Source organism: Malania oleifera, chromosome 4, assembly GCF_029873635.1.
Source record: "Malania oleifera isolate guangnan ecotype guangnan chromosome 4, ASM2987363v1, whole genome shotgun sequence".
In the NCBI taxonomy this organism is placed as follows: domain Eukaryota; kingdom Viridiplantae; phylum Streptophyta; class Magnoliopsida; order Santalales; family Ximeniaceae; genus Malania; species Malania oleifera.
In genome coordinates, this window is record NC_080420.1 from 77845041 (window position 1) to 77861596 (window position 16556).

Genomic DNA, 16556 nt, shown 5'->3' on the forward strand with positions numbered 1-16556 from the left:
ATGTATTTTATGGTTTTGAGAATGTGATATATATTTACTGCTGCTTAGGTTATCGCTGTGAATGTCAGATGTGTCCCCGTTACCCACGGGTTCGGGTTGACTTTGTTATTAATTATGTTTTAATATATGATAAGATAAGTAGGTCATTACAACTACCCTATTAGAAGGGTAAGTAGTTGAGTTAGGGTCAGATTGGTTTTGGAGTTATGACCCTAGGGTACTATTTGGTCCATTTGTGGATGTTTATATATATATGACAAATTCAGTAGAATTCTGGTATTGTGCCCGTTGTCGCATAGCATGTATGTAATTTATGTTTTCCATAGCTTAGGTATCAGAGATGTATGACGGGTATATCCTCAGTACCCATGGGTCAAGGTTGATCATGACTATATCAGTTTAGCATAATAACAGAGTTATTATGAATGTTGTTATATAGGAAAAAAAAGAATATATAGTAAAATAGGCAGGTCGTTAGAGTTTGGTATCAGAGCCTAGGTTGCTAGATTCTATAGACTTTAGAGTGCAGTGGAAACAATACCAGAGTATAGGAAAAGGATTTGAGGTTTTGTTCTGTAGTCTGGAGGCAGGATTTCCGTGGTGGTTTCTGTTTTTTTCTTAGGGTGATGATTTCAAGAAAGTTATAGTAAACTATTGTAGGGTTGTGTTTCTAAAGTGTAGGATTGAATCTTGAATTAAGTTAAGGGTTTTAAGATAGAGATTAGATACGTAATTTATAAGAATAGGGTTCCTAAGCCATGTTTATTGTATTTTCAGGATGGACCCTAGGGTTGGTAGTGCTCATACGAGTGGTAGTGAGGGTGCAGGGCCCTTGGACGCGAGTGGAGATGATTCAGACACGGTATTACGCAGTGTAGCTCAGCAGGTCATGGCTGAGATTGCACGGAGCTCCAGGGAGCAGGGAGGCCCGTCTGTAGGTCATGGGTGTATGATAGATAAATTCGCCAAGATGAATCCTCTGGAATTTTCAAGAGGATCTGATCTTGTAGTTGCCGAAAACTGGATGCAGGAAATTAAGAAAGTATTGGCAGTGCTGCAGTGCACGGATGAGCATAGGGTCTTATTTGTCACCTATAAGCTGATAGGAGAGGTCGAGAGATGGTGGACTGCTGTAAAACTATTGGAAGAATAAAGGGAGGCACCTATAGTTCTGACTTCGTGTTGGTTTAGAGAGTTGTTCTTTGACAGATACTTCCCAACCACCACCAAGGAAGCCAAAGTAAAGGAAATCCTATATTTGAAGCAGGGACACCAATAAGTCTAGCAGTACGCAGCGAGGTTCATAAAGTTGTCCTGCTTCGCCCCTTATATCATTCCCGATGAGGTAAAGAAGGTGAGACAGTTTGAAAAAGGTTTAAGGTGAGAAATATATAAATAGGTAGGGGTGCTAAAAGTGCAGGACTTTGCTAAGTTGGTAGATAGAGCAGCTATGGCATAAACCAGTGAGCAGATGGGTGCAGAGAAGCGGGGACAGAAGAAGAGGTCCATGCCTTCAGGTTTTCAGTAGGGATCCAGTTAGGGCCCGTGGAGGAGAGGTAATTATGGCAGGGGACAAAGGTAGGAGACAAAGGATCATAAGGTTCAAGGTATGTAGATATACCCAGTTTTTCAAACATGTGGAAAGAAACATTTGGGAGATGCCGAGCGGGGATAGGCGTATGCTATCGTTGTGGGGGACCAGGACATTTAGCACAAGATTGCCCTACATCACCTGGTACCGCTCCTACTCCCAGACCTTACCGGGGAGGTTATCAGGCACCCTGTGGAGGCCAGCAAGGGAATGTAGCCCTGACGAGGATTTATGCATTGACACTGGGAGACGCTTAGACTGCAGGCGAAGTCGTGACAGGTTCCCTTACTATTTTATCATGTCAAGCTATTGTTTTATTTGATTCGGGTGTCACCCACTCTTTTGTATCTACAGGATATGTTAAACTGTCTGGTGTTGAGACACAGATATTAGATTTTGAATTGTCAGTAGCTACATCGACAGAGTTAATGGTGAGGTGTCGTAGGGTGCTCAGAGGCTATCCAGTAGATATTCAGGGGAGAGTATTACCAACTGAACTAATTGTGTTAGATATGTATAGATTTGATGTAATACAGGGTATGGACTGGCTGGCAACTAATTATGCTAGTATCTATTTTCATCTAAAAGAGGTGATATTCAGACCACGAGGAAAGAAGGAATTTATACTTTTGGGGTCGCAGGAGTGTTCCCCGCCTCAATTAGTGTCAGCCATTCAGGCGAGAAGACTACTCCTAGATGGATGTCAAGGGTTTATGGCCTATATAAAAGAGGTGATAGAAAATGAATTGAAGCTTGTTAGTATACCAGTGGTAAAGGAGTTTCCAGACGTTTTTCCAAAGGACTTACCCAAGTTGCCTCCCGACCACGAGGTAGATTTTGCTATCGATTTACTTCCTGGGACGACACTAATCTCTAAAGCTCCTTATCGAATGGCTCCAGCAGAATGGGAGAATTAAAGGATCAATTATAGGATTTATTTAATAAAGGTTTTATCAAACCTAGTGTATCGCCTTAGGCAGCTCCAATTTTATTTGTGAAAAAGAAAGACAGAACTGTGAGAAATGTGCATAGATTACAAGGAGATAAACAAAGTAACGATTAAGAACGGGTATCCTTTACCCCGTATAGATGATTTATTTGATCAGCTTCAAGGTACATGGGTTTATTCAAAGATTGATCTACGCTCTGGGTACCATCAGGTAAAATTCAGGGCAGAGGACATCTCTAAGACAGCATTCCAAACTCAATATGGCCATTATGAATTTATGGTCATGCCATTTGGACTGACAAATGTTCCCACTGTATTTATGAATTTGATGAATAAAGTCTTTCATCAGTATTTAGACCAATTCGTTGTGGTTTTCATTAATGATATACTGGTCTACTCAAGGAGCTTTGAGGAACATGAGACGCATTTAAGACTAGTACTTAAGATGCTCAGGGAAAAATAAATTGTATGCCAAGTTTAGAAAATGTGAATTCTGGTTAGAGAAAGTTGCGTTTTTGGGGCATGTCATATCAAGAGATTGAATCTCAGTAGATCCTAGGAAGATAGAGGCAGCGGTGAATTGGGTTAGGCCAAGGAATGTTTAGGAAATCAGGAGTTTCTTGGGATTGGCAGTTTATTACCGTTGGTTTGTAGAAGGATTCTCAAGATTGCCAAGGCCTTTAACACGACTAACCAGGAAGAATGTCAGGTTTGAATGGAATGATGATTGTAAGCAGAGCTTCCAGGAATTGAATCATAGGATTGTCACTGCACTAGTATTGACCATTCCATCAGGAGGTGACGGTTATGTGATATACAGTGACACGTCTTTGAAAGGGCTCGGATGTGTGTTAATGCAGTAGGGTAGAGTTGTAGCATATGCTTCTAGACAATTGAAAGAATATGAAAATAATTATCCTACTCATGATCTAGAATTGGCTATAGTGGTTCATGCATTGAAAATTTGGAGGCATTATTTGTACGGAGAGAGATGTGAAATATTTTTAGACCAAAAAGTTTAAAGTACTTCTTCACACGGAAGGAGTTGAACATGAGACAGAGAAGATAGTTGGAACTTATTAAGGATTACGACTGCACCATCAGTTACCACCCAGGGAAGGCAAATGTGGTGGCTGGTACTCTGAGCCGAAAATCAAGGGAAATAGCACAGTTAGCAGCAGTAATAAAGCACCTAATCTAGATAGACTTGGAGAGGCTCGATATGGAGCTAGTAGAAAGTGATGACCAGGCGTTTATTACTAAGTTGGTGGTACAGCCTACTCTACCGGAAAGGATTAAAACTGCTCAAAGGGATGATGTAGAATTAGCAGAGCTAATAGCTAAAGTGCAGGATGGATAGAGAGAGGAATTTAATATTTTAGATGATGGAACTCTGAGGTTTCGTACCAGGCTGTGTATGCCTGCAGATATAGATATCAGAAGGACGATCCTAGAGGAGGCACACAGGTCCCTATATATAGTTCATCCTAGAAGTACTAAAATGTATCGGGATCTTCAGGAATCATTCTGGTGGAGCGGTATAAAGAGGGAGATAACTAAATTTGTGTAGCAGTGTTTGATGTGCCAGTAGGTGAAGGCTGAGCACCAGAGACCGACAAAAAAGTTGCAGCCACTTCACATCCCTGAGTGGAAATGGGACCATATCTCTATGGATTTTGTTACAGGTTTACCATCGGTTTTGCATAGGCAGAATGCAATTTGGGTGATTGTAGATAGATTGACAAAGACTACTCATTTTATCCTTATCAAAGTCAAATACTCCATGGACAGGCTGGATGAATTATATATTCAAAAGATAGTACGACCACATGGTGTGCCAATGTCTATAGTATCGGACTGAGACCCATATTTTACGTCATGATTTTGGAGGAGCTTGTAGGAAGCTATGGGGTCTTAGTTATCATTTAGTATGGCGTTCCATCCTCAAACTGATAGGTAGACAAAGAGGACAATCCAGATCCTTGAGGATATGCTACGAGCGTGTGTGTTAGATTTCGGGGGTAGTTAGACCCAGTATATGCCGTTGATTGAGTTTGCATATAATAATAGCTATCAGGACAACATCAACATGGCACCTTACGAGGCGTTAGATGGTAGGAGGTGTCGTTCTCCATTATACTAGGATGAGATGGGTGGGAGGTGAGTTTTAGGACCAAAGTTAGTGCAGCAGGCATACGATAAAGTTTGACTTATTAGAGACAGAATCAGTGCAGCTCAGAGTCGGAAGAAAAGTTACACTGATACTCATCGTCGGAAATTGGAATTTGATACAAGAGATCGTGTGTGTTTTTAAAATAGCACCGCTAAAAGGAGCTATGAGGTTTGGGAGGAAGGGTAAGTTGAGCCCTAGGTTTATTGGCCCATTTGAGATACTTGAGAGAATGGGGTCAGTTGCCTATCTACTAGCTTTACCACCAGCTTTATCCAGAATACATGACGTATTTCATGTTTCCATGTTAAGGAAATACATCTCAAATCCCTCCCACGTGATTAGCTATGTAGGGATAGAAATCAGTAATACGTTGGCATATGAGGAAACACCAATGTAGATTCTGGATAGGAAAGAATAAGAATTGTGCAGTAATAAAATTCCATTTGTAAAAGTCATATGGAAGAATCACGCAGTGGAAGAAGCTTCGTGGGACTCGAGGAGCAAATACAACAGAAATACCCACACCTATTCAATGAGGAAGAGCAGTAAATAGAAAGATCAGGTAAGTAAGTAATGTTTCTTTTACAGGTTAATCGGTACGTGTAGTAGTTTCTATTTTGGTTGGTTATTGAAGAATTTTATTCAAATATTGTGATCTCCAAGAATCATTTATGTACCACGGTATTCCTCCACCAAAAGTGACGGTAAGTAATAAAATAAGTAGCCTATTTTTCCTCTAGGGATGGTGTATAATTTAGATAGAAAATTTTGAGAACGAAATTTTATAAGGAAGGGAGAATGTAGAGACCTGGGAAATAATGGTCATTTAATAATGAAGAGAGAGGAAAAAAGGTGGAAGGAAAAGGAAATTCAAAAGGGGAATTAAGTAGGATTCGTCGATGAACCCTCTGGTCTCGTTGACGAACTCTCTATTAGGTTCATCATGCACCACGTGTATCGTCGATGGAAAAATACAGAGAGGGGTTATATCAAAGTCTGAATTTCATCGACGAAGGTTATGAGTTCATCGACGAACTCCCTTTGTGGACTCGTCGACGAGGTGACGTGTCTCGTCAATGAGGCAGCACTTTATAAATATCCCAAACTCGGGATTTCAGTGAGAATTTGGATGCAAAACCCTCTCTCTCTCTCTCTCTCTCTCTCTAGAATTCATTTCTCTCTCCTTCTCTCTAGGATTCGGGCTTCAATTCTCGCTACTTTGACGATTGGAAGCCGCCACGTTACTCTTGGGAAGATTCTCTACAATACTTCCAGATTAGAATTTTGATTTGGAGTATTTAGGTACCATCCCAAAATTTGGGTAAGTTGGTTTTTTTAAGTTTTATAAGTTATTGGGTATTTCTGGACTGAGGGGAATGTGTTGGAAGTTGTTATACTGGTATATATTGATTTGTTGGGAAATGTGAATTTCAGGGTGTTGAGTTGGGAACACATATAGGAGTAGGTTTGTTTAGATTTGTGGGCTTCTCAGTAAGCCAGGTAAGGAGATAAATTAAGTCAACACTTTTCATGAAATTATTTATTAATATACAGCATTTATTTTCAGAAATTATATATGTATAGTACAGTGTTTGAAAATACTGTTGTTGAATAGGAAGATAGATTTAATACATTTTATCAGAAAAAATTAATTTCAGATCATATTTTATGTTTAGAGTATTATTCATATTTGTGTGACATGAGTATAAATTTCCATGAAAATTAGGTTATACCAGAATAATAAGATTTTTCCAGAATAAGCATGTTATGACAGTATTCAGAAAAACCAAAAAAACAGTACAGAAACTATGGTTTAGAATATTATGTTAAACAGTGTAGAAAATTAATGTTCAATATGTTATGATATAGCCAACATAGATGTCGTGATTTATATGTTATGATATGATCAGCGTAGATGTCATGATTTACAGTCGGCGCAGATGCCGTAATTATGTATGTTATGTCAAAATCCATGAAAATATGATCATGTCAGATATTACTCAGAAATACGAAACAACTATGTATCAATAATATGAAATGTACTATATGTTCTATGAACCAAGATGGCTTAGTTTGGTCTTTCAGAGCACGGTACCGTAGTTATACGTATAAGTTCAAGTTTATGTTAATAGCCCACACATCTAAGATAGAGTGTGGGAGATGACGGTCAATGTGGCTCTAGTGTAGTGCAAGTGTTCCCCTAGAAGTCTAGACCAGGTGGGACAAGCCCATCGTACTTACAAACTTATGTTTGACTTAGCGTGGTTGGCCAGCCATTGCTAGGTCCTGCCTATGGGCCGCACAACCCTGTCATGTGGGGGGTAAGACATGACATCAGCTAGCTATCCATCCTGGGTATTATTTAAGTATTGTACAGTTATAGAAGATGTTTACATGATTACAGAATTAGTACGTTATTTATTATGATATGATGAATCATGTTTTACTCAGAATTTATACATCCAGTGTTATCAGGTATATATATACACATATTATGTACAGTTTATGTTTAAGCACAATAATACTCATATTGCCACACACTGTGTAGTGACCTAAAGAATAATAGTATTTAAATAATAACGAGGGAGAGTAATGGAAACAGTAACAGAAGGAGGCAGCCGACTTCGTCAACGAATGCAACATTGCATTTTGGATGGAATAACCTGAAAGATTTTCCATAGGGCCTCGTCGACGAAGCTACGACTCGTCGATGAGAAGATACCGAGAGAAGAATTTGGGCTACTCTAAATTTCATCGACAAAGGGTAAGGTTCGTCGATGAAATTACTTAAGGACTCATCGATGAGATGACGTGGCTCGTCAACGAAGCCCGCAGTATAAATAGCCATAAACTGATTTTAATTGCAAAAATTTGCTGCAGTCTCTCTCTCTCTCTCTCTACCCCTATGGCTCCTCCCTCTTCTTCCTTCTATTCAGCCCCGTCAGTCACTGTATCGACGATCTAAGGCCACCACGACGCTCCTGGCAGAGTTCTCTACAAGTCTGCTGGGGCAGATCATCGGTGGGACGAAATCGGAATTCATCCCAAATCTAGGGTAAGGTCTTTTATTCAGAATTTGGGTTTCTAGCAATTGTAAGAAATGTAATAAACGTAGAAATAGTAAAGTTTTGTTCTGGGATTTATGATATTTAGGACGTTGAGTGGAGAACCCTGCAGGTGTTGGACTCGTTATAGTAGGGGATTTTTAGCAGGAAACAGGTAAGAGAAATATACTATGCTAGGTTATTTAAGTATGATTTCAGTATATATTATAAATGTTCTACTAGAGTATTATTCACAGTAGAGATTTATACAGTTTATCAAGTATGATTAATATGTTTTAGAATTACTGTGTGGCTTGAAAATATAAATATAGTACATAAATATGTTATAGTATTTTCCTGAGTTATAATTTACAGAATATACAGACAGTGAACATATTTTACAACAATTATGGAAATACCATAATTATACAGTTTAACAATACCATGATATACAGATTTACAATTAATTACAGAAACACAGTTGATATAGATACAGTTTTCCACAGCGTCATGGTTTATACAGTTATTACAGAATCATGGTAAAATAAATAGTTGTATGTAGAGATGTATTATATAGTATCAAACCCTGTTGAACCATACAGTTTATAGAGTACGGTACGGTAGCTACATACAGTTTATAGAGTGCAACCACCTATTCAGATAATACGTGGTATAAAGGTCGATTGCATAGAGCCCATGAGTGGACAGGCTCCAGATCAGATATAGGTTGAGGAGGGTTGATCAGACTATGGAGTATAGTGATTTACTCCTGGCTGGCCAACCAGGGTAAATCCCGCCTACGGACTGCACAACCCTAGTATGAGGGGTTAAATCATGACACATATTATCCACAGAGAAGTTTACAGTTATTACTATGTTTATACAAGTTTACAGAAACAGAAAATATATATACATATATTAGCAGTATTTTGAGTAGAAACCTAAAGTACAAAAATGTTAAGCAACAGGTAAAAGATGATGATTTATATTACTGGTACTGTACTTTACATATTCAGTGATTCATGATTATATAGTAATGGATTTTCATAGTATTGTAACTCATTTGCCACACACTAGTAATAGCATATTTCGTCTTACTGAGCTTTGGCTCATCCCAATTAATTTAACATTTTTCAGGTGATCCAGATAGGCAAACAGATCAGGCTCGCGGGTAGAGGGGCTTCAGTACTGCCCTATCAGTAGAGAGTGAGTATTTGTTTTGGAGTATTTCTATATAGCCCTGGCCAGTCGTGGGTATTTTGGGGAACAATCATATATGTATATATTGGGAAACATTTTAGCACTCTGGTATTGTATATAATTATATATGGTTATGTTTATTTGATTTCTGCTTCTCGCTGCTTAGTTTGATGATTGGGTTTAATCCAGTATGGTATCAGAGCATTTTAAATGTTATAGTATTAAAAAAACCCCCCATTTAAATAGCAGGTCATTACACACGAATATTAGTTTATCTCCCTTATTGAGAGGTGTCTCACCCCAGCATTACAAACATTTTAGGGAATCCAAATAGAAGAGCGAATAGAGCTCCGCAGCAGTAAAGGTTGACCAAACTACCCTGTCAAAAAGGTAAGTAGTTGTGTTAGAGTCAGATTGGTTTTGGAGTTATGACCCTAGGGTACTATTTGGTCCGTTTGTGGATGTTTGTATATATATGACAAATTTAGTAGAATTCTGGTATTGTGCCCATTGTTGTATGACATGTATGTAATTTATGTTTTCTGCTGCTTAGGTATCAGAGATGTATGACAGGTATATCCTCGGTACCCACGGGTCTGGGTTGATCATGACTATATCAGTTTAGTAGAATATCAAAGTTATTATGAATGTTGTTATATAGGAAGAAAAAAAAGAATATATGGTAAAATAGGCAAGTCATTACATATATTAAAATTACTATGATACGCCTGTATTTTGTATTATAACATCTCAGACCCCAAGTGGGCACTAAGGAAATTCCTGTTCACAAGATAACATTCCTATACAGCGGAAAACATAAATTCATACACCCATATTTACAATACCAGAACTTCGTACCTTCTCAAAACATTAATACATACACATATTTCCAAAAATCCCCCACCAGATCTCCTATAAGCTACTGATAATTACATCTCCCCAAAACCACTTACCCCTCTGACAGGGCAATATAACTATCCCCTTTACCTCCGAGCCTGATCTGCTCATCTAGTTGGATCACCTAAAATATGTTAAATTACTAGGATTAGACAACTCTCAATAAGACGAAATATATTATTACTAGTGTGTGGCAACTAAGTTTATATGAATAATATACTGATAAATAATTGAAACTAAGATAGCATGTAAAATAATATACAGTATAACTCACTCCTATGTGGCTTAAAATACAACTGCAATATCTGAGCTTTCTATTTATTCATGCTTCTAGTATTATAATATATCTACTGTTATTTTTTAAATCTGTATATATATAAATAACTATGAAAACTTCCTTGGAAAACTGTATGTCATGATTTAACTCCTCATGACTGGTTGTGCAGCCCGTAGGCGGGACTAAACACTGGTTGATCTACCATTGCTAGTCTAACTGTATGCATAAACATACTTATAGCACGAAAGGCCCGCTCCACCTAGTCTGGACACTAGAGAGCACTCTACACTACTAGTGGCACAATCGACTGTTTCATACTCTATCTAAGATGTATGGTTGCACTCTGAACTGAAATAGCAACGGTACCATGCTCTGATAATTGATCTGATTCATCAGGGTTTGATATTGTATATTACTATTCTATATATATGTCTTACTATTTCATCATGATTCTATATAACCATAACACTATAAAACTTATCTGAATAAACTGTATTATCTGAGCTAAAATATCTATTATATCTTATTTGTATAATCTGTAATATCTGAATTGAATATACTGTAATATCTTAGTGTTATGGTTTTGTAATTCTGGGAATCATGGTATTCTGTAAATACTGTAAAATATCTCTGTGTATATACTGTAAATAATAATTCCATAAATTTGGTAAAACATATTTCTATGTGTAAATACTGTAGATCATGATATTTTGAAAATTGTATAAATACAGTACTGAACAAATAATAACTCAAGCCACACAATTAATAAAAAGAACTCATATACTGAAATTTGTATAATTGTATAATTTATACTTTGTATCTCATAATCAAATACTATAATTTACTAATAAAATTTCTGAATTTACTAGCATAACATATTTCCCTTAACGGACTTTCTGAAAACTGTTTATTATTTCCTTGTTTCACACTTGCAGTGTTCATAATTTCAATGCCCTGAAATTACACACACATCAATGCCCTGAAATTACACACACACACACACACACAGATATATATATATATTGTGTGTGTGTGTAATTTCAGGGCTTTGAAATTACGAACGCTGCAAGCGTGACTGAATATCCAAAATAATTATCATACTCACATTTCTAAACTATAAACTATTTATCATTTCACATGGGTTCCAGAGATAACACCTGCTAGAATCCTTAACACATGTCTGCGATGTTTGGAAACCCAAACCCAAACACATGTCTGCTAGAACCCAAACACATGTCGATGAAGGTAAAAAACTCGTCGACGAACCAATGGGTCTAGATTACCCCCCCCCCTCGGTATCTCTTCGTTGACAAAACACTGAACTTCGTACACGAATCCCACAGGGAGTTCGTCGAAGAAACCAGGGCGTTCATCGACGAAACTTATCCTTTTTAAAATTTTCCTTTTCTCTATCATTTAATAATTACCATTTTCGAGTCTCTACAATGTCGCTCCACCCGCAAGTGCGCAACTTAGTAAAATCCTCTTACTTGTTAGCTTGAGGTGGGGACGTAAGCAGTATTGGCCGAACGTCGATAACATTTCTTGTGTCTGCTCTTAAATTCTTGCACTTTAATTTCCTGCACATGTATGCTTAGATTTAATTAATTATGAATGTGTGCATGATTTAAATATTGTGAATGATTGGGAAATATTTAGACAAACCCTAGGTTGTGGTATGCTGTTGTTGGATTAGTTGAACCTAGGCAAAAAAATTTTAAATACCCAATTCATCCCCCCCCTCCCTTTGGGAATACACCAATTCCAACAGATATAACGATTGTTTCAAATATGGCTAAATAAAGAAAGATATCTTCCTGAAGATATGCTTGGTCATTAAGGGAGGTGATCTGAAGTACTTTATTAATTTTTCAAAAGCTCTGTTCTACTCTTCTTGCCATATCAATTTTCTTGCCCCATAAAAAATATTGAAAAATAAAAGGCATATTAGTAAAATAAGAAACAAAACTAGTCATAAATGTTATTCTTCTTGTGAGGACTTGTAACACTATTTCATAGAAATTTTGATCTCCACCAAAGGTTGTATTTTTTTTTTTAGTGATCAACCATGATCGTTGTATATGTGACAATGAGCTCGAGGAACTTTTTTGAAGTGACACTACAAGGGCACATTTGGTCAACTTGATAAGACATAATGTCACCAGCTTGAAACATGTCAGCCAAGTTAGCTTGGCATATACATGAAACCACCAAACCTGAGACATGTTAGCCAAGTCCGCCTAATAACATCTTGATAACTACGAAAATGTTGTATAGGCACAATCAATATGCCCAAAGTAATAAACAATATGAGTATAAAATGAATACCAATCTAATTGTTAAGGGAGGATTTATCTTATAACGTTTCCATAATAAAAGGAGGTTACATAAAGTAAATGAGAAATCCAACAAGAAGGGACAAAATTACACAAAGACACCAAATGCAATATAAGTCCCTTTTAATCAAAAATTCCTAAGTAAAAGCTAGCTCGAGTATGGTTTTGTTTTACAGGTCTCAAAGTTTAAAAGGATATTAACCTTTATTAATTGAAATATTTTGATTTTATTGATCTATTTAAAATTGTGCAACAACAATTAGTATCGTCTATTGTGATTGGGAGGAATGCACAGCAAATGATGAGTGTCAGTTATTGCAAGATATAGATCAAAATTAACTTGATTTAATCTTACAATTATTTGATATATTTTAGATTAAATCATTTTTCTTAAGAACACACTTCATTTTTGGAACATGTTAAATGATACGAAGCGCATGTCATCACGAGCCCCATTGTCAACATCTTGATGAATAAACGGGTCCCGCATTATTTGATTCATTCCACTATTGACATATAGCCCGTGATGATACAAGCTCCATATCATTTAGCATTACCTTTTGGTTTTTGACATATGAAAATAATGAAATTTTGAAAGTAAAATCAAGCAAAGCTAAATTCTCTTTGGCCTATTTATCGATGCTTTGAATCATGACTTGAAACACCATGGCTTTGATGGTGACGATGAAAACAAAATTGGGTTTGGTGATGTATTGTTTTGAAAGAAATATTGGAATCATTAATATGCAGTGTAAGTGAATATTTTAAAACTTAAAATATCGCTTATTTTTTATAAATTATATTTATTTCTCATTTAATATAACTATGCTTTGACCTACATAGCTATTTTAAATATAAAAAAATGAAAAATAATTTATGAAAATTAATTAACACTTTCTACGCGGATTGACATGATATACATCACCTTACTTCTCAAATGAAATTAAAAAAAGTGGGGGTTCTTACTGTCTGTTTATCTTTTACAGCCAACATAGCTGCGACTTCAAAAACCGTAGCCTGGATGTATAGATAGAAGCAATATAAATAATGGGAAAGTAAGCAAGCTTCCGACTTGGGAAAAGTTAAATTATCACATGCTATCCAAATATCTTTTTGTAGGAAAGTATGTGGTGGTGGTTGCACCGTAATGGGCAGATCTCCCTAGTGGAACATCCCAAGTGCTCTCTCTCTTTCTTGTGATCGATCGCCTTTGTCAATTCTTGTTTTTTAGTAATTTTTCGTCGTTATTAAATGCTCTCTAATTTCCTGTCAATTTTTAAACTATTCAAAGTTCACATGGTAGGACTTACTACTGGTCAGCCCTACGCGTTAAGAGGCTTAAATTAAATTTTTAAAATTTTAAAACGGCCCATTCCTCCCCCCCACTCGTCCATGGCAGAGGGAGAAAGTAGAGCAGGCGCTCAAACACACGCCCAATTTTAAAAGCAAGGAAGGATAATTTGAATCCGGGGCGCTCCAACATTCAGACGGGTTTTAGGATCCTCGTGATTCATCAAACGGTCACTGGTGGGTGTCCTTGTGAAACAATTTAAATCCAATACAGGGGAAGGAAAAAAAAAAAAACTAAAGGAGAAACAAGTTTTTGCTTTCAGAAAACATGCTTTTCTTCCTCGCATCCTATAAATAGTAGACTTTGTGCGGAGCTCTCTGTCCTCCCCAACAAAATTATAATTTCTCCCTCACACTTCGAATTTTCTACTCTCTTTTCCATCATTATACCTTCTAGTCTACGTGAAGGAATAAATCAATGTCTGCTTTTGAACTTTTCTTTTCCCATTAAAAAATACTTCCCTCTTCAAAGCTTCCTGTCAGATCCCGAATTCACCAGAAATTTTTTCCCCGTTTAGTTTTCACTTCTCTAAACCATAATCCAATCAGAGGGAAGCCCGTCTCGCAAAATGCAGAAACTGAGATGGGTTCTTGAGCTTTTGCTGATTCTTTCATTCTGTGATCTGTTCTCGGAGACCTCTGCTCAACCCGCTTCATCAGAGACCACCCCGGTTTGCAATGAGGAGGATAAAGCTTCTCTTCTCGCATTTAGAAAAGGAATAGTTAAGGACACTACGGGCGCTCTGACTTCGTGGACGAACGGAGATTGCTGCAGCGGCGGATGGGAGGGCATTTCTCAGTGCAGCCCAGCAGGGAGAGTTACCGTGTTGCAGCTGCAGAGGCCAGATGGGGATGGGGCCACTGCCCCTTACATGAAGGGCACCCTGTCCCCTTCTCTGGGCAACTTGCGTTTCCTGGAGGTGCTGGAGATAAGTGGGATGAAGTACATTAGGGGAACTATCCCTGAAAGCTTCTCAAATTTAGTCCACCTCACCCAACTGAACCTGGAAGACAATGCCCTTGAAGGGAGCATCCCTACGAGCCTGGGGAAGTTGCCCTTGCTTCAGGGCCTCTCCTTGAATGGTAATCGCCTGATGGGGCGGATCCCTCCCAGCCTCGGAAACTTTGCAAGCCTTAAAAATATGAATTTGGGTAGAAACTCCTTTGCAGGTCCCATTCCACCGACCTTCAAGAGTCTCCATAGCTTAGAATATCTTGATCTCAGTCACAATTCGCTATCAGGGTCTGTCCCTGATTTTGTAGGGCAGTTTCAAAATCTGACCTTCATTGACCTTTCCAGCAACCAGTTTTCGGGGTCAATACCCAGTGCTTTGGGCAATGTGCCTAACCTTATGGACATCTCATTGAGTCAGAATCAGCTCACAGGAAGAATCCCAGATCAGATTGGGAACCTAAAATCTCTTGCCACTCTTTCCCTCAGTTATAATCAGCTTACAGGCCTCATTCCGGAGTCCATTTCCCAAATGCAGAACCTTTGGTCCCTTAATGTGTCGACAAATAGGCTCTCAGGTCCCTTACCCAATGGGCTTGCCAAGGGCATCCCTTCTCTGCTCTCAATAGACCTCTCCTACAACAATTTTAGTTTAGGAACGGTTCCAGAATGGATCAGCAGAAGAAAACTCACCGATGTTCGTTTAGCTGGCTGCCATCTCGGAGGAATGCTGCCAGACTTTAAAGAACGGGATTCCTTGACCTCCATAGACCTCTCAGATAACTACTTCACTGGAGGGATCTCAAATTTTTTCACTAATATGTCTAGCTTGCAGACTGTCAGGATCTCAAACAACAGACTGAAGTTTGATCTTTCAGAAGTTCAATTGCCAAACAGCCTTGCTTCTGTCGATCTCCACTCCAACCAGCTTTCTGGATCACTCTCAACGATCTTAAACGAGCACAGTAGTAGATATTTGGAAGCCATAGATGTATCAAGAAACCTAATTGGAGGGGAGATTCCTGAATTCAGAAGGGTCATTCATTTGAAAGTGCTGAACATGGCAAGCAACAATATCAAAGGTAGCATCCCTATTTCAATCTCAAACCTCACTCTGCTCCAAAAGTTTGACATTTCAAGGAACCATATCAGCGGCATAATACCAACAAGTTTGGGGCTATTGGTGAAACTACAGTGGTTGGATTTGTCCATCAATGCACTCACTGGAAAAATCCCAGACAGCTTGCTTGGGATAAGAGACTTGAGGCACGCAAGCTTCAGGGCAAACAGACTCTGTGGAGAGATCCCACAAAGGAAGCCCTTTAACATTTTCCCTGCGTCTGCATATGCCCATAACGATTGCCTATGTGGAAAACCATTGCAGCCTTGCACGGGAAAGAAATAGGGAAAAGAAGAGTGAAAAGCTCTCTGTTGCCAGAGCAACACCCACAGCTCACCCCATGTGAGCTTGGCCACAAGAGGGAAGAGAATAGGTTCTGTTTTTCTGCAACAGTTTGAAATTCATTCTTTTTTTCGTTTTTACCTTTCTCACTTTACTTATAAGTCTGCATTATTTTTAGTCCTTATCAGTTCCTAATATAAAATAGGGTATGTTTCTTTGTTGCAATACATGCCAGACTCTCTACTCTTATAAATAAAGATGGAGAATATTGATGAATTTTGCTTATAAAGCACCAGACTTAAGGTCTAAAATAATGGAAATATGGAAACATTAAAGAAAACTCAACCAGTTCATAATATATCCATAATAGATTATGACCCAAAGC

At 38.0% G+C, this 16556-nt stretch overlaps 1 protein-coding gene across 1 annotated transcript; it reads left to right on the forward strand.

Moving 5' to 3' along the window:
* The first annotated feature begins 13834 nt into the window (after nt 1-13834).
* Nucleotides 13835-16447, forward strand: LOC131153343 (LRR receptor-like serine/threonine-protein kinase FLS2). Its single transcript, XM_058105590.1, has one exon. The coding sequence runs from the start codon at nt 14387-14389 to the stop codon at nt 16172-16174; it is 1788 nt and encodes a 595-aa protein (XP_057961573.1). The 5' UTR covers nt 13835-14386; the 3' UTR covers nt 16175-16447.
* Nucleotides 16448-16556: the final 109 nt, after the last annotated feature.

What these genes read in the sequence shown, in the direction of transcription:
- LOC131153343 (XM_058105590.1), top strand. Translation starts at nt 14,387, where the DNA reads ATGCAGAAACTGAGATGGGTTCTTGAGCTTTTGCTGATTCTTTCATTC.